We start from the raw sequence: 26,028 nt of genomic DNA, 5'->3' as shown, positions 1-26,028 counted from the left end.
TCTCAAGTTTAGGGGTGAGGGAATGAGTAGCTTTTTAGACCAAGGTCATTGTCCAGATGCTTCAGCTGTGAAAACATCCTTAACCTGGCACTCGGACCCCTCACCTAGCTCCAGCCTCCCGGCCCTTGCGAACAGGAGCCAGTGCTATGCACAGCTGGGGAGCAATGTGGCCAAACTCAGAGCTCCCCCTTCTCTGAGACCTTCCCTTCCTTCTCTGAGACCCCAAGTCTATAAGTGAGTTCCCCCATCCAGTGCCCGCCACAGTAGCCAGCAGCTCACAAATCCAGATTTCCTGGGAAATAACGAGGAGCTACCGTCCATGTGCATGCACAGATGGGCGGGTGTCAGGGTGCTTCAGCCCAGCCCACCATCGGCTGACCCGGACCGACATCCAGGGGAAGGCAGCCCAACACTGGGACAGCCTGTCCCGTGACCCTTCCCAACAGGGTCACAAAATGACTGCTGCTGTTCCAGGAGCTGTGTCTGTATTCATCCAGGCAGGAAATGAACCAGGGGCCAGGACTTTCTTTGATGGTACTCTTGTCTTCAGGTTTCTCCCGGGAATATCAGCTCCCATCCTATTGGACAGCTCTAAGCTGAGAGATTCAGAGTTTGATAAGGATAGGGCTGTAGACACCGAGAGTGAATCATCACTCTCTCTCTCTCACACACACACACACACACACACACACAACCGATCCCACATGCCCCCCCCATCACTCATGGAGCTCTTCATTCACACGTGAACCGTGCAGAGCTGGGCTCCAAACCAGAACACCCACCCAGAGCCTCAGGGAAGGTAAACGGCCACCCAGGCTGGGTGCTGGGCCGAGGCTCTGACTCCACTCCCTGAGTCCATGACCCTGGCCCTCTTGTCTGCCTGCAGGACCTAAGCAGGAGACGGTGAATGACTTCTGGAGGATGGTGTGGGAGCAGAAGTCAGCCACCATCGTCATGTTGACCAACCTGAAGGAGAGGAAGGAGGTGAGCGGTCGGCCCCCACCCTGCCTGGAAGTCCACCCTGGGGGCTAGCCCTGTCCCCTGTCCCAGCCCTTCCGGTGCTCTGCCCCCATGCCCTGCAGCACTGTGCCTGGAAGTTGGTCTGTTTTCTGTGTTCCTGGATCCTCGGCTCCCGATCTGGAGCTCTGAGGAAGCGAAGCTGGCCCGCCGCTCGCAGCGACTTCGGGGTAGGGGTTTACACTGCGTGGGGCACAGATTGGAGTGGGCCCAGTGACACATGAACCCGACATCACACTCAGCATGGTCCACAGATCTCAGCCTCCCGAGTGGCTAGGATCACAGTGTGAGCCATGACTTCACACGTACCGTCCACACGTACTGCTCACAGAATGCACCTGAGCAACTAGACACACAGGAGGATCACGTGTACACGCTCACCAAATGGCAGTGACCGACCGAGAGCCCTCAGGATGCTTCCATGCCTCGCACTGCCGCGGCCTCTGCCGAGCTGGGGGCTGGGGGCCGGGACGGATCCGGCTGCGACTGGCAGGGGGCGGTCCTGGCAGAGCCGCCATAAACAAGGAGCTGGGTCTTCGAATGAAAGGCAAATTGGGAGCCCACGGCAGGCTTCCAGTTAGGAAAGTGTGCTTCTAGCATGTTCCAGCATGAAAGCCCCCACTTGATAGGAAGTAGCTGCCTGCCCAGCCCCTGCCCTGGCTGGCAGCACCTTGCCCACGGACACGCGGGCCCCACGGCAGCAAGGCAGGGCTCCGGGTGCAAATTCTACCTCCTGGTCCCCAGCAAGGTGGGCGTGCAGTTTGGGTTTCTCGGGGCCAGATCGCCTCCCCGTGCCATCCCTGCCTTCATTCCTTGGTCACCAATGGAAAGAGGGATGGAGGCCCATGCCACCTTGTCCCCGCCCTTGTAGGAAAGCTGTGCTCCGGGCGTCCCCAGAGGGCGTCTGCAAGCTTGAGACCGCAGTGAGGCCAGCGCCAGGCCCGCCTCGTGGTCACGTGCGGCCCGGCATCGCCTCCACGTCCTCCCAGCCCCCCACCCCCACACCCCACTGCGTGTCTCCCCCCGTGACTCAGGGCTGCCTGTCCGTGCTCTTGGTGTCCACCCTTTCCGACGAAATCATTTCTCAAGCGACTTCCTCTTTCTCGGGGGCGGCCTCTCCCGTGTGCTCTGCAGCGCCCACATCCCTGGCAGCTCATTGTGAAACGCAGCTGGCATCGCGTGACCTGAGGGAGGCCGGGGTGCGGGCGCCCCGAACTCCGAGCTCCCCCCCCCGCCCCAAGGCTCACGGCAGGCCGGGTTCTTCTGGCTGCAGGAGGCGGCCTCTCTGGTCATCCTGGCAGGCCCTTCTGCTTTTGACTGTTAATCCCGGAGGCCTGGCTGTGCCATTTCCGATTTCTGGGATTAACTGGGAGAGGTGGGGGGGCACTCCAGAGACTTCTCCACGGAGGGGGGGAGAGCATTCCCTCCCCAGTGGGCCCCCCGGCACTTATGGGGTCCAGGCTAGTGGATCGCCAGCTGCTAGTTAGCTACCAAAGCCACCTGAAAACCAAGGCCCTGGCACTCGGCTTTGATTCCAGAGGAATCAAAGAGAGAATTCCAGCCGGGCACCAGTGTCTCACGCCTGTCATCCCAGCGACTCAGGAGGCTGAGATCTGAGGATCATGGCTCCAAGCCAGCCTGGGCAGGAAAATCCATGAGACTTTTATCTCCAATGAACCACCAGAAAGCCGGAAGTGGTACTGTGGCTCAAAGCGATAGAGTGCTAGCCTTGCATGAAAAAACTCAGGGACAGCGCCTAGGCCCTGAGTTCAAGTCTCATGACTGAAAAAGTAACTAAGTAAATAACTAAGTAAACGATCTGTCTGTAACGGCTGCCACTGTGCATGTTTTCCTGCTGGCCTTGCCCTGGTCAGCAGGCAGCGGACTCCTTAGTGCCACCCTGCCTCTCCCCTGAGCAGCCTGGCTCCAATGCGCGTGTGCTGCCGGGCCGGTGGGCGCAAGGGTGGATTCCAGGGTAAATATCTGGAGGGTGTGGGGTGATCCCTGCTCCAGCCTGAGGGTCATTTGGGGTGAGGTACCCCAGCTCCAAAATAAGCATGCTCAGCCTGGCGGGGCACACCCACTAAGCAGGACATGGGCGTCCGCAGAGAGTGAGCTAGGGATGTGGAACTGGGCTGTGGGGCGCCCCGGGCTGCAGCAGTGCGTGGTGTCCCCCTTTCTGTGTTTCTAAGGGGAGGAGGAGTGGAGACTCACCCATCTTTCTGTGTCCATAACTTGTCCCCTGCAGGAAAAGTGCTACCAGTACTGGCCGGACCAGGGCTGCTGGACCTACGGCAACATCCGCGTGTGTGTGGAAGACTGCCTGGTGCTCGTGGACTACACCGTCCGCAAGTTCTGCGTTCAGCCGGTGAGCCGCCCCGGGTGCTCCTCACGGAGCCTCGTTCTCTGCGGAGGCCCAGTCCGGAGCCGTCCAAGCCGGGCCGTCCTGGCGGGCTGGACTGCATGTCCACAGCTCCCACTGAGACACCGTGGCGGGAAGCGGAGCTTGGGGCCCAGCTGGACTGGGCTGGGAACCCCCGAACAGGAGTGTGGGGGCTGTAGAGGGTCCCTCAGAGGAAGCTGGCTCTGGACCAAGCCCCTCCAGTAGCACGGTGTCATTCACCGTGCTGGACCTGGGAGGCATGTGTGCACCTGTGTGTGCATGTGTACATGTGTACACCTGTGTGTGCGTGTGTGTGTGTGTGTGTGTGTGTGTGTGTGTGTGTGTGTGGCTTTTGCCAGTACTTGGGCTTGAACTCAGGGCCTCATGATCTCATTTGGCTTTTTTGCTCAAGAATGGTGCTCTCCAACTTGAGCCACAGCTCCACTTCTGGCCTTTTGCTGGTTAATTGGAGCTGGCTGGAGCCTGGGTCCTCAGATCTAAGCCTCCTGCGTAGCCAAGATCGTAGGCATGAGCCACTGATGCAGATTGTTTTTTAAGTTTCAAGATTATGTTGAAAACCCCCTTGTTTTGTTGTGTTTTGTGTTTTCATGTTGGTTTCCTCCCCCCAAAGAGAGTGAAGGGAGCCTCCAGTACAAATGCCCATAAACACGGGATGGAATATGAGTGTGAGACATTTTGAAGCCAAGGGGAAAGCAGGTCATTTGTCAGGAATGAAAGGCGGAGGGTTGGAGGGATTATGCTACAGGAAATGAGCCCAGGCTGCCAGCAGCCACAGCAGGAGGGGAAGCCGGGCTGGGCGGGCTCCACGGGCAGCTCTTGCCAGCACTGGCGAGTCCGGGGTGTGATCTCTGCCTGGCACTGCACAAGTCAGGAGGAATTATTATCCTGCACTGGTTTATCTTCTTGATATACAGGCAACACATGTTCATAGCCACACACACACACACACACACATACACACACACACACACACACACACACACACTGGCACATTTCCTCCCTCCCTTTCCTTCCTTCTCTCTCTCATTGCTTCTTTCCTTCCCTTCTTCTTTCTTTTTTTCTTTTGGTCAATCGTGGGGCTTGAACTCAGGTCCTGGGCGCTGTCCCTCAGGTCTTCAGCTCAAGGTGAGCGCTCTACCACTTGAGCCACAGCATCACTTCTGGTTTTCTGGTGGTTTATTGGAGATAAGAGTCTCACAGATGTCCCTGTCTGGGCTGGCCTTGAACTGTGATCCTCAGCTCTCAGCCTCATGAGTAGCTAGGATGACGGGCGTGAGCCCCCAGCACCCTGCCTTTCCTTCCTTTTTTGGTTTTCATTCAGCTCCTGTGCTGTAGCCTGGGCTGGCCGGGCCCTCACAGTCTACCAGCCTCAGCCTCCCATGTACTGGTATTACAGATGTGCCCACCACACCCAAACACGCTCCTACAGAGACTCTCCACGAGCTTCCGAGGGTGGGCTGGGGCAGCTCTCAGGAAGTGCATGGGTGGCGGGGCCCAGAAGCGGAGGGAGGCTCCGAGGGTCTCCAGCGCTCGGGCTGACCCGCTGTCTGTCCCGCACGAAGGGAGCTGCTGTTGGCTGTTATCGGAGCGCAGGAGTGGGGGGTCTGGGTTGCAGAGGGCAGCCCTTCCTCACCGGCCTGAGTGTGATTCGCTGCGGCAGGCGCTGCATAGCTGCGTCCGCCGCATGCTGGTGGTGCTCAGCCCGGCCGGCACCGCAGCCCCGAGCCTTTTAGGGATGGGGGGGCAGCAGAAGGCGGCTCCGCCCCTGACATTTCCGGGGTGTCTCCCGCAGCAGCTGGCCGAGGGCTGCAAAGCCCCTCGGCTGGTCTCCCAGCTGCACTTCACCAGCTGGCCGGACTTCGGAGTGCCTTTCACCCCCATCGGGATGCTGAAGTTCCTGAAGAAAGTGAGGACCCTCAACCCCTCCCACGCCGGCCCCATCGTGGTGCACTGCAGGTACGGGGGGGGGGGACCGCGCTGAAGGGCAGGGGAGCAGTGTCGAGGTGGACCGAGGGACCCCAGCACACACACAGCTCCCCACCTGCTGCTCAGCGCCCTGTGGGAAGAGAGCTGGCAGAGGCCCAGGCCCAGAGCCCCCTCCTCATGGGCATCTGAGGGGAGCCCAGGTCTAAAGCTGCTTGAAAGGAGAGCCGCTCTGGGCAGGTCCACCCGCCTGGCCCTCAGAGTCCCTGGGGTTCTCTGTGTGTCCCAGCCCCCCCCACACACACACACTCTTTCCAGGACACTGTTACATTAGTGACAAGGGGACAGAGTTGGGAGCTGGAGGAATCTACCTGCCTACAAAGCCCAGTGGGGTGGGATCAGTTACTTGGCCTGCAGCGCCCTCTGGTGGCCCACACAGGGTTGTTCCTGTTCACCCAAGTTGACCAGAGGTACCAGGTCACATTGGTGTAGGCAGCATCCTCGGTCCTGACAGGGGGTGGGGAGGGTGGAGGGGGGGGGTCTCTCCAGAGTTGTCATTTACATGAGGGGAATGTGACTCACAAAGTGGCACCTTCTCTTTCCAAAGTGCGGGCGTGGGCCGGACGGGCACCTTCATCGTGATCGACGCGATGATGGACATGATCCACTTGGAACAGAAGGTGGACGTCTTTGAGTTTGTGTCTCGCATCCGCAACCAGCGGCCTCAGATGGTACAGACGGATGTGAGTGCTGCCCCTTCCACCGGGGTCTCGGCCTAGCACGGCCCAGGCATCTTCCTCCCCTCCCTGCAGCCCTGGTGTTCATGGGTGGGTATCCCGGGGGGGGAAAGAGCCTGCCTGGTGGAGGCCTGGGGTCCCTCCTAGTCCGCCTCTTCCTCCCTCTGCCCTCATGGGCCCTCTGGCCATTGTCCTTCATATCCTCAAGGCCGTGGGGGTGTTTTCTCCGGGATGGTGCCTGGCAAGCCCATAAATAGCAGCTGCTACAGGGTCCTGGAGGCTGGTTTATATGGCCTTGAATCCAACCCTTGCTCTGACTTACCTTCCACCGGCCAAAGCGGAGAACACCTTCCCCCCTCCCACCCACCTGGGGGCCTGGCCCAGGGCAGAGTCGAGGTTCCGGCCTGCCGCCCCGCAGGTGCAGTACACGTTCATCTACCAGGCCTTGCTGGAGTACTACCTCTACGGCGACACGGAGCTAGACGTGTCCTCGCTGGAGCACCACCTGCAGACGCTGCACAGCACCACCGCCCACTTCGACAAGGTCGGGCTGGAGGAGGAATTCAGGGTGAGCACAGGCCCCCTGGGCATGCTGGGCAGGCAGCCCAGGGCCAGGGGTGAGCGCAGTGTCCGAAGCCTCCTGTCTGAGCCGTCCCTGCGGCACTCAGGCGGGCGCAGGTGCACACAGACGCGGTCCCTGTCCCATCGCACAGGTGGCTTCTGGAGGCGGCAGGTACTTCCTGTCACACCTGTGCCCAGGAGCAGCGGAGGCTGCAGGCTCACCTGCGCCCTTGTGTTCTTGTCTTAGAAGCTGACGAACGTCCGGATCATGAAGGAGAACATGAGGACAGGGAACTTGCCCGCCAACATGAAGAAGGCTCGAGTCATCCAGATCATCCCCTGTAAGGCGGCCCCGTGGTGTAGGCTGGGCCGTTGCGATGGTGGGGGTGGAGGCTGAGACCTTTGATCACTGCTGCAAACCCATAGCAAGGACAGGTGGACAGTGCCACGGGCCTGCCCTAGGCGTATGGGTGTTTGGTCAGCTGTGTGGTCCAGGCTCCAGGCCCCTGGGGGGTGCACAGCCTGCTGGGTCAGGCTGAAGCCTAGGGTGTGGCTCTGAGGCCCTGAGAAGCTGAGAGAATTGCCCCAGGCCTGGCCCGGCACCTCTGTCCCCTCTCAGTGCTCCCCCAAGCATGGGTGGAGAGCAACATGGCCAAAGTCATGCGGCCAGCTAGGAGCTAGGCCAGACAGGAAGTGAACTCAGGCAGGGTTTTGCTTTGTGGAGTCAAACCATGAGCCCAAGATGGGGTCGAGGGAACTGTCTGTAAGACCCAGTAAGACCCAGCCCAGAAAGCTGGCAGAAGTGAGCTGCAGAAGCATGTGGACACTGCCTGGCATGCATCATATAGGACACAGCTACGTGACACACAGTGTGTCTACACCACACGCAGTGTGTCATCTACACCCCACGCAGTGTGTCTATACCACAGGCAGTGTGTCATTTACACCATACACAGTGTGTGTATCATCTACACCACACGCACAGTGTGTCATCTATACCACATGCAGTGTGTCATCTACACCACACGCAGTGTGTCATCTACACCACACGCAGTGTGTCATCTACACCACACGCAGTGTGTCATCCACACCACACACAGTGTGTCATCTACACCACATGCAGTATGTCATCTATACCACAGGCAGTGTGTCATCTACACCACACACAGTGTCATCTACACCACACGCAGTGTGTCATCTACACCACACGCAGTGTGTCATCTATACCACACACAGTGTCATCTATGCCACACGCAGTGTGTCATCTACACCACACACAGTGTGTCTTCTATGCCACATGCAGTGTCATCTACACCACACACAGTGTGTCTTCTACGCCACACACAGTGTGTCATCTACACCACACGCAGTGTGTCATCTATACCACACAGTGTCATCTATGCCACACGCAGTGTGTCATCTACACCACATGCAGTGTGTCATCTATACCACACACAGTGTGTCTTCTATGCCACACGCAGTGTGTCATCTACACCACACACAGTGTGTCTTCTAACGCCACACGCAGTGTGTCATCTACACCACACGCAGTGTGTCATCTACACCACACACAGTGTCATCTACACCACACACAGTGTGTCATCTACACCACACGCAGTGTGTCATCTACACCATACACAGTGTCATCTACACCACATGCAGTGTGTCATCTACACACGCAATGTGTCATCTACACCACACACAGTGTGTCATCTACACCACAGGCAGTGTGTCATCTAACCACAGGCAGTGTGTCATCTATACCACACACAGTGTCATCTACACCACACGCAATGTGTCATCTACACCACACACAGTGTGTCATCTACACCACAGGCAGTGTGTCATCTACACCACGCAATGTGTCATCTACACCACACACAGTGTGTCATCTACACCACAGGCAGTGTGTCATCTACACCACAGGCAGTGTGTCATCTATACCACACACAGTGTCATCTACACCACACGCAATGTGTCATCTACACCACACACAGTGTGTCATCTACACCACACGCAGTGTGTCATCTATACCACACACAGTGTCATCTACACCACACGCAGTGTGTCATCTATACCACACGCAGTGTGTCATCTACACCACACGAAGTGTATCATCTACACCACACACAGTGTGGTCTATACCACACACACACAGTGTGTCTGTACCACAGTGTGTCATCTACACCACACAGTGTGTCTACACCACACGCAGTGTGTCATCTACACAGTGTGTCTACACCACAGTGTGTCATCTGTATCAGACACAAAGTGTGTCTATATATCCACGTGTGTCATTGTCACCTGTGATGTGTTCTGTGGCCTGTTGCTCAGCCAGCACACACGGCTGCTGAATGGCTGTGAACAGGCTGCTCTGACCAGGGTCGCTGTACTGAGGGGAACGCTCGGGTCTGGAGGGCTGAGCACCTCCCACCCTGAGACCCTTGACTCTCTGTGCCGGGGGGGGGGGGGGAGGTGTTTTCCTGCTGTGGCCCCAGGGCACTGCCTGGGTATCATTCCTTTCATTCCAGTGTGTGTTTGTGTGTGTGTGTGTGTGTTTGTGTGTGTGCGTGCATGCCTGCACACGCACACAAATGTGGCTTGAACTTAAAAGCTTCACTGTTTCACTTAGCTTTTTCACCCAAGGCTGGCACTCTACCACTTGAGCCATTCCTCTACTTCTGGCTTTTTTCTGGTTAACTGGAGTCTCACAGATTTGTCTGCCCAGGTTGGCTTCAAGCCTAGATCCTCAGATCTCAACTCCTCTCATTCCTTAAATGCAGTGTTTTTTATGAAAATCAAAACAGTTACTGGATTATTTTAAGAGCTTTCCTACCAAAAAAGGAAGTGTTTCTATTTGCAGCTCCGCTTTAGTAACTTAACTGATCATGGAAACTTCCCTGCGTTTGCTGGGCAGTTTGTATTTTGGCAGGCGACAGGCCGCGGGTCAGAGTGCAGCCAGAGGGTTCCACCTCTGCTGACCCTGAGGAATGGTTCTTTGCAGATGACTTTAATCGGGTGATCCTGTCCATGAAGAGAGGCCAGGAATACACGGACTACATCAACGCATCCTTCATCGACGTATGTGCTGTGCGTCCAGGGTGACCTGCGTGGCCCAGGGTGATTCCTGTCCGTCTTCCCACTCTTGGCTAACTCATCTTCCCGAGAAAGCACTGGCCCATCTCCAAAGACGCTTCCTCAGCCCTGGGTGTTTTGTGGGAAGGGAAGCGTAGGAACAGATGTGCCCTGTGTCGCTGGTTAGGTTTCCCTTCTGCGCCTCCTGCACACCGCGCTTCTTGCACATACGTCACGTTCTGTGGGCTTTCTTCTGGGTGAAACCTGAGCTATGTGATGTGTGCCTGGGCCCACGGCTGCTCTGTGCTACACCCACCATGCAATCAGAAAATCAGGCGTGAGGGAGCCTTACCACCAAGGGCCTGCTAGCAGCTCCGCTGGCAGCTGGACCGACTGCCCCAGGGGTCGGTGGGCTGTGGCAGAGCCGTTGGGGTATGAAGCCACTCTGTCGGCTCCATATTCAAGCCTGGAGTCACAGGGCCCTGTTCAGGGTCCTCGGGGGAAGGGGGGGCGGCGAGTTCCTGGTAGCCACTCAGAAATGATCTCAGGCCGAGCAGCAGGGCTCATGCCTGTTATCCTAGCCATTTGGGAGGCTGAGATCTGAGGATCGCCGGCCGGGCAAGAAAGTCCTTAAGACTCTTATCTCCAATGAACCAACCTCAAAAGGCCAGGAGTGGATCTGTGGCTCAAGTGGTAGAGTACTAGCCTTGAGCACAAAAGCTCAGGGACAGCACCCAGGCCCAGTGTTCAAGCCCCAGAACCAGCAAATATGTATATGTGTGTGTATATGTATATATATTTATGTATGTGTGTGTGTATATATATATGAAATGATCTCAGGGGCTCAAGGCCCAGGTGGGCTGCTCAGAGGAGGGGCGGCCTGCCTGCCTCTCGGGTACGTGGGGGAGGGGAGGCGTGTGCACACGTGTGCTTCTGGTCAGTCAGGGGAGACGAGAGCTGCCCACCTCGGGCTGCCCCAGACAGAGCCCGTGGCAGGCGGTGGTGCCCGGGAGTCACTGACACGGACTCTGTCCCTGCTGCAGGGCTACCGGCAGAAGGACTACTTCATCGCCACGCAGGGTCCGCTGGCGCACACGGTGGAGGACTTCTGGAGGATGGTGTGGGAGTGGAAGTGCCACACGATCGTGATGCTGACCGAGGTACAGGAGCGTGAGCAGGTGAGCCCCCGCTGCTCTGTACTGTGTACTGTTTCTAGACTGTTCTCTGAACTGATGGGCCGCCCTGTGAATATTCGTGCTATTTTCCTGACTACATGAAATGTATTCAATGGTGTGAGAACAATTCTGCAAGCCGCAAATGACTACCAAGGCTTTAAATTTCATTTCCCTACCCGCCGCCCCCAGGATAAGTGCTATCAGTACTGGCCTTCCGAGGGCTCGGTTACTCACGGAGAAATAACCATTGAAATCAAGAGCGACACCCTGTCGGAAGCCATCAGCGTGCGGGACTTCCTGGTCACCTTCTGTCAGGTAACCGGCCAGGGCTGTAGACTCTGGCAGGCACACGAGGCACGGGCCCAGGGCTCTGCTCATCACGGTGACCCAGCGGGCCCCGTTCCCGTCACCGGCCTCGCTCCCCCACCTCTCCGGGGTCCCCGATGGACAACCAGCAGTTGTCCAGTCACACATCTCCTGTAAAGCTAGACTTCCCTGGTCACTTGCCTCCTTGCTGGCCGAGTGAGGATGGGGAGAGGTCATTCCCCAGAGATAACACCTTAGCAGGAGGAAGTGGGGGCCACACTTGTGGAGCCGTTGGGGCTTCTTGGGGTCTCCTCTAAGCTTTCCTGGACCCTCCCCTTCCCACCCCCCCCCACTGGGGTCCTGGGCTCCGTTCACCCTGCAGAGCCTGTGACCTCCCGGTCAGTGGGGCCACATGGCACCAGTGGGACTTGGTTCTGAGCACACCATGGTTAGTCCAAGAAATCTGCTTGCCGCTTCAAGGCAAGTTGCAAACTACCTGAGCCTCCAGACCCCAGCCTCTCCTGGGGAGGCAGGTCCTGGCCTCTCAGGGTGCAGGGTGCCAGGGATCCTGTGAACCGCTGAGGGGGAGAGGCCCTCAGGGCCCCCAGGCCACTCTCCTGCCCCCCTGTCCCCTCCCCCACCCCATGTCAGAGGCAAGCCCAGCATCTGCTAGCCAGGCCACCTCAGACCACCTGGATGGAGGCCACAGGGGCCGGGGGGGCCTCCCAGACCTGGCTGGGCTGCGGGAGGGGCCTGGAGCCCGGCAGCGCCGTGACCCCCGTCTCTCTCCCACAGCCCCTGTCCTGCCAGGAAGAGCAGGTCCGCGTGGTGCGCCAGTTCCACTTCCACGGCTGGCCCGAGATTGGAATCCCCGCGGAGGGCAAAGGCATGATCGACCTCATCGCGGCCGTGCAGAAGCAGCAGCAGCAGACGGGCAACCACCCCATCACGGTGCACTGCAGGCGAGTGCCCCCCCCAGCCAGGGCGCCCCCTCATGGCAGGGCAGGGCGGGGCACATGCCGCCTTTTCTATGTGCTCTGTGTCCGCACACAACTTCACCCAGTGCGTGCGTGTCAACCCATCACCCGCAGAAAGCACCTGCGAGGAGTCAGGACGGGGCCGTGTCAATGCCAACTCAAGCAGAAGGGACCAACGCCCTCCTGCCCGCAGGCTTAAGGCATGCATGCCCCCACCCAGGGCAAAGGTCAGGCGAGAGGGCAAAGGGCACTCTAGGGAACCCCTAGAGACAGCACCCAGGGAGGATGGCCATGGCACCATAAAGAAGGGTTATCTAGCCACATCTGAAGCCCCGCCTGCCCCTGGCCTCCTCCCATCCATCCCACCCCACACGGCCACGCCCCCACCCTCTTCCAAGTAGTAATGGGGTATTTCATTCTTAGGTGGAACTGATTTAGTACCAAAGCTGTGAGGTTGTCTCTGTTCCTGCACCTGGGGCTCCCACCTTTAGTGACTGTCTATAGTCCCCACCTGCTACTCAGGGGCTTAATTAAGAAGGTTCCGGACTTCCCAGAGGGGAAGAGCACTTGCATGCACTCCCCAGCCTGGCCAGTAGGTGGAGCACACACCAGGGCTTTTCAGTCCTGGATGTCTTTCCATTTAGAATGAACTAGAACCGAGCCCTCTACCCCGTGGGGCGTAGGCTATGAGTTCAGCTCGTATGTGGCACAGGGGTCCCACACCGAGACACGTCACAGCAGCAGGTGGGAGGCTGGAGGGCAGCCCGCCTCTCACCCGGGACCCTGGGAGCTTAGCAAGGCCAGCCCCACCTCCATCGCCACGCTGGAAGTCCACCCGACAGTTGGCGGCAGTCAGTGCCCGCGGTCCTGTCTTTAATCGCCCTCTGCAGGTGACCAGATGCTGAAGACAGCACCTGGCACTGTGTCTGGGCCAGTGTCATGTCCTTCCTCTGGGGACCTGACCCAGGAGTGGTCACTTTTGTTTGTTTGTTCATCACGATCCTGAAGTTTGGGTTCACAATTATTGGGCAGGTGCTCTACACTTGAGTCACACCTCTGGCCCTTTTTTCTTTACTTGTTTTCACATTAAAAACACACACTTTTTGTCTGGGCAAGCCTGATCCACGATCCTATTTATGCCTCCCAAGAAGCTGGGTTTGCTGAGGGCTCACACTTCTAAGGAGCCTCCAGGTGGTGCCAGGCTGCTGCTCCAGGAATCCCCACTTGGGGATGGTGCTTACAAGCCCCCAGCTGGTTCTGACCCATTTCAGAACATATCAGGGAACTCTCACTAGGCAAACGCTTTGGGATGTGTCTGCTGGGTCTTGTCGCATGCACGTGATTGGTAGAGGTCTAGTGACTGCAGCTGCTTTGGTTCTGACCCTCAGGGTAGGCTAGGCGCCACCGTGGTTGCCACTAAGTGCGTCCTCTGTGTCCACAGCGCGGGAGCCGGGCGCACAGGCACGTTCATAGCCCTCAGCAACATTTTGGAGCGAGTGAAAGCAGAGGGACTGTTGGATGTATTTCAGGCTGTGAAGAGCTTACGGCTGCAGAGACCACACATGGTGCAAACCCTGGTAAGGATGAACGATGCAAGCCTTCCTAGTGGAGGGCAGGCCTGGCTCATAGGTGTGTCTGTTCCACTACCAGAATTCCAGCCTAAGTGGGAGGTGGGACAGAAAACCAGACAGAACTCCTCACCGAGACTCCACAGGGCTGTACCGAGCCCTTCCTTCCTCCGTGGCTGATGGGGTGGGGTGCAGTCTCAGGGCAAGTCCCAAGAGAAAGATCTGTGCATGAATCTTCATTGTATTTAGAAACACGCTTAAGCAGTCTTGAAGCTTAAAATGTTGGTTCTGCTGTTTTCTTATTTTTGTTTGGATGCTGGAACTGGAACTTGAACTCAGGGCCTGGGCGCTGTCCCTTAGCTTTTTTCACTCAAGGCTATTACTGTAGTAAGAGATTGACCATGGAATTTCAGAGTTTCCTATCCAGGCTGACATCAAGCCAGAGTCCTCAGATCTCAGCCTCCAGAGGAGCAGGGATTACAGGCGTGAGCCGTCAGCTTTCTTACAGTATCAACTCCACACTATTGCGCTTGGTCTGGTTTTCCTTTAGGGTGATGGGGTGGTTCCATGGAACCGCCCGGCACACAGCTGCACTGTATTCCTTCCTTATGTGGATGCCCGATGCCAGATTTTGGAAGCCTCCTCACAGAAAGTACGGGTGCACACTAAACCAGCACTGCAGCTTTAGAAGCTGCTAGAACTCATTACTTACCCCACAGCCTCCTGCCCCACCCAGGGTGGCCCAAGCAGCTTGCCACTAGGTCAGGCTGGTACCAGGTTCTACTCCGGCTGCCCAGACTCAGTGGGAGTGTTTACCTACATTCAGCTGCTTGAGCTGCCCCTAGCACCATTCAAGTGGCCTCTGTTTTCCGGGGTGGGCCTCCAGTGTGGGTATAAAGCTTTGTGCAGAGCCTGGACATTTCTACTATGGGGTGCTGGTCACACTGACAGAAATGTCCCTTTGGCAGGGTAAATTTAGGCTTAAAGATTATCTGTTTTCATTTTATTTAATATGTATTGATGTATGAACTTTATCTGACAGTGATAATATGCAAGTTTTTATTTTCCATTTCAAAAATAGTTGTTTTGCTGGGTACCTGTAATCCTAGCTTCTCAGGAGAATGAGATCTGAAGGCCATGGTTCAAAGCCAGCCCAGGCAGGAAAGTCCATGAGACTTACTCCAGTTAACTATCAAAAAAGCTGGGGGCTGGGAAGGTGGCTCAGTGGTAGAGCGCTTGCCTTGCATGCATGAGGCCCTGGGTTCGATTCCTCATAAGCAAAAAGAAGCCAGAAGTGGCGCTGTGGCTCAAGTGGTAGAGCGCTAGCCTTAAGCTGAAGAGCTGAGGGACAGCGCCCAGGCCCAGAGTTCAGGCCCCACGACCAGAACCCCCCCCCCCCAAAAAAAGCTGGAAGTAGAGCTGTGGTAGAGCACTAGCCTTGAGCACAAAAACTCAGGGACAGTACCCAGACCCTGAGTTCAAACTCTGTCTCTGTCTCTCTTCCCTATCAGATAGATATATCTATAGATAGATAATTGTTTTCAGGTTTAAGTATGAAAACTAGATCTACTCCTAAAATATACTAATTTCAAATGAAACATTGCTTATCTCTAAGAAATTTTCAAATGCCTAAATACTAAGATTTATAGCTTTGTGTGTGAGGGCAAATAGTACTTTAATAATTGCGGACTTAACTCGCTTCGTTTTACTGTGGCTTCTGTCTGAGCTAATCAATTTTTTAAAGCATCCATTTTAATATAATCTTGTTTTTTTTTCAGGAACAGTATGAATTCTGCTATAAAGTGGTACAAGATTTTATTGATATATTTTCTGACTATGCTAATTTCAAATGAAGATTCCTGCCTTAAAATATTTTTTAATTTAATGGTCAGTATATTTTGTAAAAGTCATGTTAATTTATTTCATAGTGGACATTAATATTCTTCCTAATTTCTTTGTATATATTTTTATGTTTTAAAGGTCATCTGCTGTAGTTATTAAATCATAAAATACTTTTTAAAAATTGGAATAATGTATTAAGGCCCCACAAGACACATTTCTGCTACTATCAGCCAACGTCTTAATTCCTTACGCAAGCCTGACCTGTGATGTGTAGATGTCATCTTCCCTAAGATGACAACTTGTGCTCATGCGACACACCAAACCATGTCCCTTGTTTAAAAAAAAAAAAAAAAAAGAAGATCGAGGACTTGGAAATGGGGTCAGAATTTACTTTCAATCCCTGAGTTTATAACTGAACGACAACAGAAAGCAATGCAAGCAGGAGCTTTTATAAAATTCTAGGTTTCAACCGTATTATCAGTTGTAAAGATCACAGACTGCCCAGGTGAAAGGGAAGAGACAGAGAAGGCCGAGGCAGGTCTTCCCCACCACGTGGCCTGGGGCAGTACCACCTGCCAGCCAGCCGTCTGGGGGATTCAGGCAGACTTCCCTGTGTTCCTTGCGTTGGGCCCAGCTGCCTGGGCTGGCCTTGCGCGAGGCCTGCTGAAACCACTTCCATGCAGATCTTCAGGGGAAGAGTCTGAGCATGCCGACCCAGCCAGCCAGCACACATTCGGATAGGATGGCCAGAACCAGCGAATCTTAATGTAAATTTTCAGAGACGCATTTTGATATTTACTTAGTTTTCTTACAATAAAGCTAAGAGGACTTTAAGAAAATAAATCTGAAAACTCTAGATTTGTACAGTTTGGAAAGATCTCACTTTTCAGTGATTAATAAAGAGGAATCCTTCATGGTGAAGGATCCATCTTAGTTTTGGATGGCAATCCTGAGACATTTGACATGGGGAAGTAACGATGCTGTTGTCAGAGCTGGCTTTGACCAGAGGGAGAGGAGGGAGGAAGGAAGGAAGGAAAGAAAAATGGAAGAAAGAAAGGGTGAATGTAGGAATGTTTCATTCAATAGCATTTGTCTTTCTGTGGGCATTAAATATCTAGCAGATGAGCACAATGTGAAAGACCATCTAACTTACTAAAGGTATTGAACATGTGTAGTTCTGGGTATTTTTTTTTCCATTTTAAGATACACAAATGCAAAAGCCTTATTTGACATTTTCCCTGAGAGCTCATCTCTCCGGCCTGTTTTTCTCTGCACCCCTGATGGCTGATAGTGTATGTGGGTGCAACCCAGGGTCAAGTGCTGCCCTCCAGACGCACAAGTCACCCAACTTCTCTGCTGCCCCGCTGGCTCCCAGCCTTTCCAAGGGGAAGAGCTGTCACAGACAAAAGCACCCTTGGTGGTTGGGCCAGGACTGCTGGCCATGGCCTGGGCTTGCCTCTGCCAGATCCATCTCCCCTCTGGACGTTGAGTGGGTATTTCTGGAGCAAAGTGCAAGGTGCTTCTCCCCAGCCACCATCTGATCCCATCTATGTCTGTGCTAACCTCCCCAGCCTAGAGCCTTTCTCTTGGACTGACGAGGAAGAGGGGGCCGCTAGCTTCCACCCAGCACTTGAAGCCCACTCGGGTTGAGAGGACTGGTCATTTATTTGGGATGCTGAAGTCCAAATTTCAGCGCTGGTAGTCAAAAATCCTTGAAGCCCGTTAAAGTTCTACTTTGCATCTCTTGTATCAAGAAGTGCATTTAGAGAACTTTTTCCGAGCCGTCCTCAGGAAAGTGCCCCCTTTGTGTCTTTTCTTTTTCCCTGCCATCATGACAGTCCCAGGTGCCCACTGCTGGGCTCTGCCTGTCCTTAAATTCATCCCCTCCCAGAGACACGCTGCCGCCGCTCCCCCATGGACACAGGGCCCCTCTGCAGCCCTGACTGCGCAGCCTCTGCCAAGGCCAACAGATAGCCTCCTGGGCTGAAGAGCAGCTGAGTGCACAGCGGTTCATAGACAGATGTGTGCCGGGCATCTGCTGTGCCCCGGGCACGTTCATCCCTCCCCTTGTCAGAGAAAGTGGGGCATAAGGCAGCCATTCCTTTCTCCAGTCTGTCTCTGTTGCATGCAGTTGTGATTCAATGCTAAATAGCGATCAGAAGCTGAGCTTGCTGATTGGGACAGTTCCCTGGTCACTGTGTGACTTACGTTACTCTCTCCATGTGCTAGAGGCAAGAATGCACACCTGGGTTTTCAAAGGTATTTTTATGTGTTTTTAAAAACTTTTTTAAATGAGCCTGATCCCTGTGTTTTAGCATTTGGAGACATGCCCATTTTTAAAACAAAACATGTTTACTGATATATTTTTGTTTAACTAAGCTGTGTTTATGTGCAGTCTTTATCTGTCTTATGGTCCCCACTCTCATGTTTTTCTTTATTCCATTTATAATTTGATCTTGCTCTGATTATGACAGTGAATGTTGCTTTATACTTTGCATATGCAAATCGCAAGATCTAAAACATTCAGATGTAAGAATAAACCTTCACTTTGACTACCAGCCTGTGTCTTTCAGTCTTTTCAGCCAGACCTGCACTACAGGACTGGGGGTGGGGGAGGTAGGCTCATGGCAGAGCACCCGTCTAGCATGCGTGAGGCCCCTCTGGATTCCAACTCCAGCACCAAAGACATACCTGCTTTATGTAGAAAAATCACTGCAGGACTTTCAAAACTTAGCTCCCAGACAGGTACTGGTGGCTCACACCTGTAACCCTAGCTATTCAGGAGGCTGAGATCTGGGGATCATCAAAAGAAAGGTAGGAAAGTCTGTCTCTTACCTCTGATAAGCAGCAGACAGCTGGAAGTGGAGCTGTGGCTCCCTAGTGGTAGAGCGCTAGCCTTGAGTGAGTGAGTGGAAAAAGCTAAGAGACCAAAGCCAGGTCTTGTGTTCAGGCCTTAGTACCAGCATGCATACATGCATGTGTACGTGCATGAATGCATACCCCCTCACCCCAAGTTCCCACCTGGTGCAAATACAGAGCCTAGGAGTGAGTGGGTACTGCGACCCAGAGCAGCCCAGCGGCCAGGGGGTCTGCGGTGCCACTCCCGCAGGAGGCAAGTGCTCCTCTAGCTGGAGCAGGACTCTGTGTGCACAACCAATGTGGAGGAAGATGGCAGCAGGTGTGGCGGCCCACGGCGAGGTGGGATCGTGAGGTCCTCCGGTGCTTTTCTTCCCGATCCAGACCTGTATTCCTCTCTTGATGCGCACCTTTTATGCCTCTGATGACCCCAAACCTCAATCCCCGTGTCCCTTCCCCCTCCACTTCACCCACTGGCCTTCCAGAGGCACTGAGCCCAGTGTGGAACCTTAGGATTCCTATTTGTTGTGTCTATTTAGTAAGTTGAGTGAGCCTTGCTGTGTTTAACGGTGAGTTTTACCCCTATTTCCTTCTCTTAACATAGCCTCATCTTCTAGGAAGTGATGCTGGCTTGTGGCTTGTCCATTACTGCTTCTCATCCCGGGCCTGTGGGTCTCCGTAGGCCCCACAGACTAGCAGTGCCTCATTCTGCCCCGAGCATGGTTGAGGCCCCTCCCCTGGGAGAACTGGACACTCGAGGCAGCCCTGCCCGGCCCCGCCAGCGTGGAAGGCTGCAGGCATCTGTGAGAGCTGCCTCGGACGTCCATCTGATGGACTCAAACAGAGCTCCAGGCAGCCGGGCAGGTGAGGGGTGGCACCATGTGGGGAGAGCTCCAAAGAGGGTTTGTGTGGCATCTTCAGCCACTGAGAGACAAGCAGAGGGAGGCAAGGCCTTCCCCCAAGTCCTTGCTGATGGCACCCAGCCACTGCCAGCCGAAATGGAGGTTTCTGTTACTGAGCAACACAAATGTTGCTCTTAAATGCGTGTTTCTAACACCACCACAACCTCTAGGATTAAAACCACCTCAAGAGTGTGCCTGAAGCGAGAGTTACCAAGGTGAGATGTGTGCGTGGCTCAGCTCCGCTCCACAGCATGCGAGGCTCTAATTCCACCCATTACTGTGCTCAGGGACGTCCCTCTCGTCACAGGGTGTGACTCGAGGGCTTCCGGTGTGGACGGGACTCTTCTGTGAACACAACCCCGTTCTCCAGCAGCTCACCTGTCACCCACCCGGCTACACCTCCCAAAAGCCCCTCCCTACCCCGTTCTGCACCAACTTCAAGGACAACCTCTTACCAAGTTGGCTGAAACATGTAGTTACATCCATTGGTCTGAAGACAGGGCTTCCTGTGTGCAAGGCCAAGGCAGACTGAACACAAGAGGCAATGACCTGCAGGTCTTTATTCTAGAACACGAAGGGCCATGTTGGATCCACCCACCCCCAAATTTTACCCTTTCATTAATGAGGTCCCTCCATAGTCTCTTTTATGACAGGGAGCTTTTGAAAACGGGTCAAACCCAGGAGATTCTTAAATTTGCTCCCTCCCCTCTCCCCCTCCCCAATACTATTATTTACAGAATTCACTCTTACAATGACGGTGGAAGACCTGAGCACTAATCCCACTCTTCACTGTATCCTCAACGTCTGCTACACATCTTCACCGTCACGCGGACGCCTGCTTCTCACTCTCTTGGAGCTCACGGTGTCGTCTGCCTGTTTGGGAAGAAAAACAGTATTAGAAGACTTAACCTAACTTCTTACGATCAACTCTGCTGTGTAAAACCCCAATCCTTACAGGTGTTACACGGTGCCTTCACTCGAGATAATTTTTAGGTTAGAAATTAATTTTAAGATATAGCCACCACCCTGAAATATTTTTCCTAACCTTTTTATAATTTTCAGTGTTGTAAAGCAAAAATTTCCTTATCTTTTCATACCAAAATATCTCATGTATTGTTTAATGTATACTATATGTAATAGGAAACTCAATTTCTTTATCAATGTAAACATTTGCACTAATAGGAAATGCTATTCACGCTGTGCTGGTGGCTCACACTTATAATGCTAGCAACTCAGGAGACTGAGATCTGAGGATCTCAGTTTGAAGCCAGCCCAGGGAAGAAAAGTCCATGAAGACTCTTAGCTCCAATAAGCTACTCAGAAAAAGGTGGAAGTGGTGCTGTGGCTCAAGTGGTAGAGTACTACCCTGGAGCAAAAGAAGCCCAGGGACAGCCCCAGGCCCTGAGTTCAAGCCCCAGGACCAGGAAGGGAAGGAGGGAGGGAGGTTGGTTCTTCAGAAAAAGGGAATAGGATTTGCACTGAAACTTCTGAGTCTCCCACAGCGAACTCCCCATAGACAGGACACCCACTGAACTCTGTGACCAGAGCCCTATTATAGGAGGGCTTAGGAGAACACATCTCACCCTGAGCGCTGGGAAGACACACAGAGGCCAGGCCCCCATTCAGCTAGAAATGAGTGTCCAGATGCTGGCCCAAAGGCCTTGCCTTTCCAGAGGGAGAGCCTGGGCCTTGGAATCTGGGCCCCACTGGACGCGGAACTGCTCATCACCAACCAGGTGCCACCAGGGAAGACGCTGGGCCTACTTTAGAAGCAGCTTTATGACCATGGATAGTACAGAAAGGACGAGGCTGGGAAATGCAGCAGGTACTCAAAAAGCCAAGGCTGTTTGAATGGAAAAATTGCGGAAAATGCTGACCGGGTGAAATGCTAGATGGCACAGTTGTCGGAGGGCAGAAGCTGAATCCACGGCGGGATGGGAGAAGGCAGGAGACACAGCTGAGACTCACTCTGGGACCCTGGCTGGGATGGAGAGCCTGGAGGCAGACCTGTCGCCCCACTTTAGTTTGCAGAGAACAAATCTCATGTCACAAACCACCGATGAGATTGTATTTGCTTTTCTCATCCATGTCAAGATACCCTAGGCAACTCTCTCACTGGGCCACGGCTCACTGGCTCCCACCTGCTCCCGGAAGTGGAAGGGGGGCCTCGGGAAAGATAAGTTGCAAACTGAGCAGGTGTAGTTTGTAGGGAGAGAGCAGAAATATAGGATGGCCAGTCCACTAAGGACACAGCTCTGGAGAGACACGTGTCAGTGTGGGCGCAGGGGTGATGGGGAGAGGCCCCAGGACCCGACAGGGCATTGCCACACTCACGTTGAGGCCTTGCTGCTGTGCCAAGTGAAAGGAAGGAATACTGTTCTTTTCATCCTTCAACGTCACTCCAATGAGGTACCATTTGCCAAACAATTTTGGCCTTTTTTGCTTTGTTTTGGTGCCAGTCCTAGGGCTTTGAACTCGGGGCTGGGCACTGTCCCTGAGCTCCTTTGTGCTCAAAGGCTAGCGCTCTCCCACTCCAGCCACAGCTTCTACTTCTGCCTCTTTGGAGGTAAGTAAGTCTCATGGGCTTTACTGCCAACTACGATCCTCAGATCTCAGCCTCCCGAATAGCTAGGAGTACTGGCATGAACGGCTGCTACTCAGCTTTTTGGTGACTGTTGTTTTGTTTCCATTGGGGGTTACTTTCCTGCCTGGGCTGATTCTGAACAACACTCCTCAAATCTCGCCCTCCTGAGTAGTTAGGATTACAGTCATGAGCCAATGATGCCTGGCTAAACTTCCTATTAAGCCAGCTAAATCAATCAGTCCCCCAGAAGGAAACAAATCCATTTTCATTACACTTTACAGCTTATGCAAATTATTAATTTATGAGCTACTTGCAGCCACACTTATAGTCCATTAACTTTGATACCGTCTGGCCGAGGAGGGCAGGGTGAGACATGCACCTCCTATTGAGCACCATTTACCAAGCCCTCTTTGGCTCGGGCAGGGTCCCAGCCCTGGCTACCTATGCATTAGTAGGCGAGGCTGAACCTGAGACAATGTCACCTACAGTCTAGGGAGCTGCGTGAAAAGCTGTCAAGAAGAGAGGACCGAGTGAGTTCCTAGTTCTTCCAGGATGGGTGGAGTCTTCAGTCATCTGAACTCCCCATCTGAAGAGGAAGTCCCACAGCAGGCGCAACAGACTAGTTCAGGTAAGGATAGAGACACGGCTCTGGTCAGTGCTCCTGCCGTCCAGCTGTATGCTGGCTGACCGTGCGGTCATACACCCCTTTGCAATATGAGACCTTTCTGTCTTTTCTGAGACACAGTCCATTCCTTACCTTCTTTGGATTTTCTGCACCTCGCTTGGCCCCTCGAGTTACTCTGGGCTTGGGTTCACTGTCCAAAGTGCTTCCTGCGGGCTGGATTGCAGTCCTCTTAGCTCTCAAACCCCTCACATCTGGCCTTGCCCCGCTCTCGTTCTGACCCCTGCTGGAGCTCTCCTGGCTCTCCTTCACCTTGTCCTCGGCGGGGAGGGGCGCGGAGGCCTTGCTCTGCCCTCCAGACCGCAGGCCCCCGCGGCCTCCTCTGACGCGGCCCCGCGTGGCAGGTTGCTGGCCTCCATTCTCTTGGCTCTGTGGCTCTGTGTCTTGGGAGGTCTTCTCAGGTTTCTTCGCGTTTCTCTTTTCTGTAACCTTCTCTGCAGACCCAAGCCCTTCGGAGCTCTGCTGTCCTGCACGTGGGTTTTGTGGGTGTCTGGTGCGCAGAGACATTCTCTGAGGGGGAACACACCCATGTAGTTACAAAAGATGACAGCACACCTCCAGATTCTACCAGCCAAACCTCCAACTTCACATACTCAAAAGCAAACACCACAGGAGTAAAAGAGGACTGCAAATTTGTATTTCTTTTCTAAGAGATTCAAAGCCTTCCTCCTACAGAGAAAGGGCCACCTGTACTGATGTATTAGAATCCCAATCTCAATGTCTAGCAGGCCATACAGCAGCTCTAACATTTAGGTGTCAGTACTGAGAAGGCCCCAGTACGTGGGTGGCCCCTCAGCATCTGCTGCCGGCCGGCCCAGGACTCTGCACTCATGGGGGTTCGGGTGTGCAGGAACCTCCCAGCCCAGGCATTTCACCGCTCAAGGTGGGAGCTGGACATTGCCCTGGTAAACCCATGTAAGACACAGAGCTCCTCCCAATGGGCCTCGCGCCAGCACCGGGAGTGCTCAGGGCTCTCACCTGATTGGCAGCAGCAGGCGCCTCTCGGGGTTCCCCGTCTTCTGTCTCCGTGCTGTTGCAGCTCTGTTCTTCCCCCAGGTGAATTTTGGGAGCGAGAACTCTCAGACACTTCAGCATCTTTAAAGGCCGGGGTGGCCTGGGCCTCTGACGGATGGCTGGCTTCTCCTCTGAAGAAGCGGGCGTCGTTGTCACAGAGCTCTGCACACCGGGCCCATCTTCTCCAGGTTCCTGTTTGGGGATCAGGGATGTCACAGGCTTCTCTTTTGGGGCCCTGAGGACTCTTCTGGAGGTCTTCAGAGGTTTGGGGGTGACCGCACTATTTGTCAGCTCTTCTGTGTGCGCTGGGGGTTGGACTGTCTCTTTGGGGGAAGCTGGGCCACCTAGGGGCTGGGTGCTTTCCTTACGAGCCCCCCGCAGCCTCCTGGTACCAGTGACATTATTTGCTGGGTCGAGGGCCTGCTTTGCAGATTCCTTTGAAGCCTGGCTATCTGTAACATCGCCTTCTAGCACTTTCCGGGTGCGTGTGGTTTGCCTCGACGCTCGGGTCAGCGTCTTAGCCGCCGGGAGCTCCTCCTTTGTGTCCACCGTGCCCCGTTGTGACCTGGTCGCTCTCTTCGAGGGGACAGAGGTGTCCTGCGGCTCGGGCTGTGGAGGCTGGTGGGGCGTGTTTGTGGACTTCTCATCGTCTGCTGGATCCTCCGTGTGAGCCGGTGCCTGGAGAGCCTCTGGGAGGCTGGCCGGGTCGAGAGGCGGGGCCTTCTCTGCAGCTGCCCCCCGCAGCCTCTTGGGGCGAGCTACTCTTGCTGCGGGGGCAAGTTCTGGCTGCAAAGGTTCCTCCAACATAGTGACGCCCTCACCACTAAGCATGGGCTTCCCGGCTGTCTTCCTGGTCTCCCGTGCTGGTCCGGAGGTCTCCTTGCTCACCACAGCGTTCCCACGTCTCGTCCTGAGTGGTCTCCTCGAGGCTGTGTTCGTGTCGGGCTCTGGCTGTGGAGACTGGGGGGGGATTCTGCCGGCGCTCGCATCACTTCCAGAGTTTTCCGTGTGCGCTGGGGGTTGGATTGTCTCGTTGGAGGCAGCCAGGCTGTCTAGGGGCTGGGTGCTTTCCTTACGAGCCCCCCGCAGCTTCCTGGTACCAGTGATGCTTTTTGCTGGGTCTGGGACCTGCTTTGTAGATTCCTTTGAAACCTGAATGTCAGTAACTTTGCCTTCTAGGACTTTCCGGGTGCGCGTGGCTTGCCTGGACGCGTGGGTCAGTGTCTTTGCCGCTGGGAGCTCCTCCTGCATGTCCACCGTGCCCCGTCGGGTCCTGGTCGCTCTTTTCAGGGGGACAGAGGTGTCCTGTGGCTCGGGCTGTGGAGGCTGGCGGGGTGTGTTTGTGTCCTTGGTTTCGAGGAGCTCCTGCAAGCCGGCCTGGTCGTCTGGGGACGGGGCCTTCTCAGGCACCCCGCGAAGCCTCTTGCTTTTGCTGCCAGTTACACTATCCGCGGGATCCAGTTTCCGTTTTGCACGAGGTTTAACCACCCTGGCCCCATCTTCACCTCCGGGCACTTGGGGTGTGCGTGTGGGCTCCCCTGACTTGTGTGGGAGCTTTGAGAACCCCAAGGACTCCCCATCCATGGGGGCTTTCCCCAGACTTGCCCTGGCCCGTCTCTTGGCGGTTGCTGGGGTGTTGGTGGGTGGTGGCTGTGGTGCTGCGCGGGGCACCGGGTCCTCAGGGTGGCCGGGCGTCTGGAAGAGCTCCTGCAGTCCGGAAAGGTCCTCCAGGGGCTGGGCTTTCTCTTTGGGTGTCATTCGCCGCAGCCTGCTGCCAGCTCTTCTTACTGGGTCACGGGCTGGACGTGCAGATACCTCCCCGGCTTTGGGGACTGTGACCTCACCATCTGGCACTCTGTGTGTGTGTGTGGTCTCCTCCAACACCTCTGTCATCTCCTGGGGGGCCGGAAGTTCTTCTTTCACCCTCAGCGTTCCCAGACTCGGTCTAGACGGTCTCCCTGGTTCTGACTGTGGAGAAGTGCCGGGCAATCCTGTGATTTCCATAGGTATCGAGTCCTTGGGGTGGCCTGGGGTCCGGAAGAGCTCCTGCAAGCCAGACAGGTCCTCCAGGGGCTGGCTCCTTTCCTTAGGAGCTCTTGGCTGCTTCCGGCGGTCCCGTCTATTAGCAACTGTGTGTGGTGTCTGCACTGTGGATTCCCCTAAAGCGGCCTTGCTTTGTGTTACCTCGGGGCTGCTCTTAGCTGCCTCTGATGGAGACCGAGGCCTCTGCTTTCTTGGCTCTTCTTCCACATCGTTCCCCCGACTTGGCCTGGGCTGTCTCCTTACACCTGCGGGAGTTCTCACTGGCTCTGGAGCTCTGCCGGACACTTCTGTGGTCCTGTTAACAGTCTTTGAGTCCTTGCTGCGGTCTGGAGTCTGGAAGAGCTCCTGGAGGCCAGGCAGGT

At 54.9% G+C, this 26,028-nt stretch overlaps 2 protein-coding genes across 2 annotated transcripts in view; one reads left to right on the top strand and one right to left on the bottom strand.

Annotated features, from left to right (window-relative positions):
* Nucleotides 1-16,010, top strand: part of Ptpre (protein tyrosine phosphatase, receptor type, E) — a 32,416-nt gene extending 16,406 nt beyond the window's left edge. Inside the window, exons 7-18 of the mRNA XM_013021882.1 lie at nt 887-984; nt 3,266-3,385; nt 5,214-5,377; nt 5,952-6,087; nt 6,500-6,649; nt 6,890-6,983; nt 9,647-9,723; nt 10,761-10,895; nt 11,082-11,207; nt 11,994-12,160; nt 13,617-13,752; nt 15,522-16,010. Of these exons, the coding sequence (XP_012877336.1) occupies nt 887-984; nt 3,266-3,385; nt 5,214-5,377; nt 5,952-6,087; nt 6,500-6,649; nt 6,890-6,983; nt 9,647-9,723; nt 10,761-10,895; nt 11,082-11,207; nt 11,994-12,160; nt 13,617-13,752; nt 15,522-15,596 (1,478 nt within the window). The 3' untranslated portion in view covers nt 15,597-16,010. The remainder of the gene's footprint in view (nt 1-886; nt 985-3,265; nt 3,386-5,213; nt 5,378-5,951; nt 6,088-6,499; nt 6,650-6,889; nt 6,984-9,646; nt 9,724-10,760; nt 10,896-11,081; nt 11,208-11,993; nt 12,161-13,616; nt 13,753-15,521) is intronic.
* A 3,896-nt stretch (nt 16,011-19,906) lies between these two features.
* Nucleotides 19,907-26,028, bottom strand: part of Mki67 (marker of proliferation Ki-67) — a 96,539-nt gene continuing 90,417 nt past the window's right edge. Inside the window, exons 18-20 of the mRNA XM_013021881.1 lie at nt 23,588-25,992; nt 22,685-23,119; nt 19,907-20,216 (exon numbers count right to left, since the gene is read on the bottom strand). Coding sequence (XP_012877335.1) covers nt 20,151-20,216; nt 22,685-23,119; nt 23,588-25,992 — 2,906 coding nt within the window. The 3' untranslated portion in view covers nt 19,907-20,150. The remainder of the gene's footprint in view (nt 20,217-22,684; nt 23,120-23,587; nt 25,993-26,028) is intronic.

The sequence above is a fragment of the Dipodomys ordii genome, unplaced genomic scaffold, assembly GCF_000151885.1.
Source record: "Dipodomys ordii isolate 6190 unplaced genomic scaffold, Dord_2.0 Scaffold58, whole genome shotgun sequence".
Classification (NCBI taxonomy): domain Eukaryota; kingdom Metazoa; phylum Chordata; class Mammalia; order Rodentia; family Heteromyidae; genus Dipodomys; species Dipodomys ordii.
The sequence above is the reverse complement of the archived record's forward strand: the minus strand, read 5'-3'. Positions and strand labels throughout refer to the sequence as shown.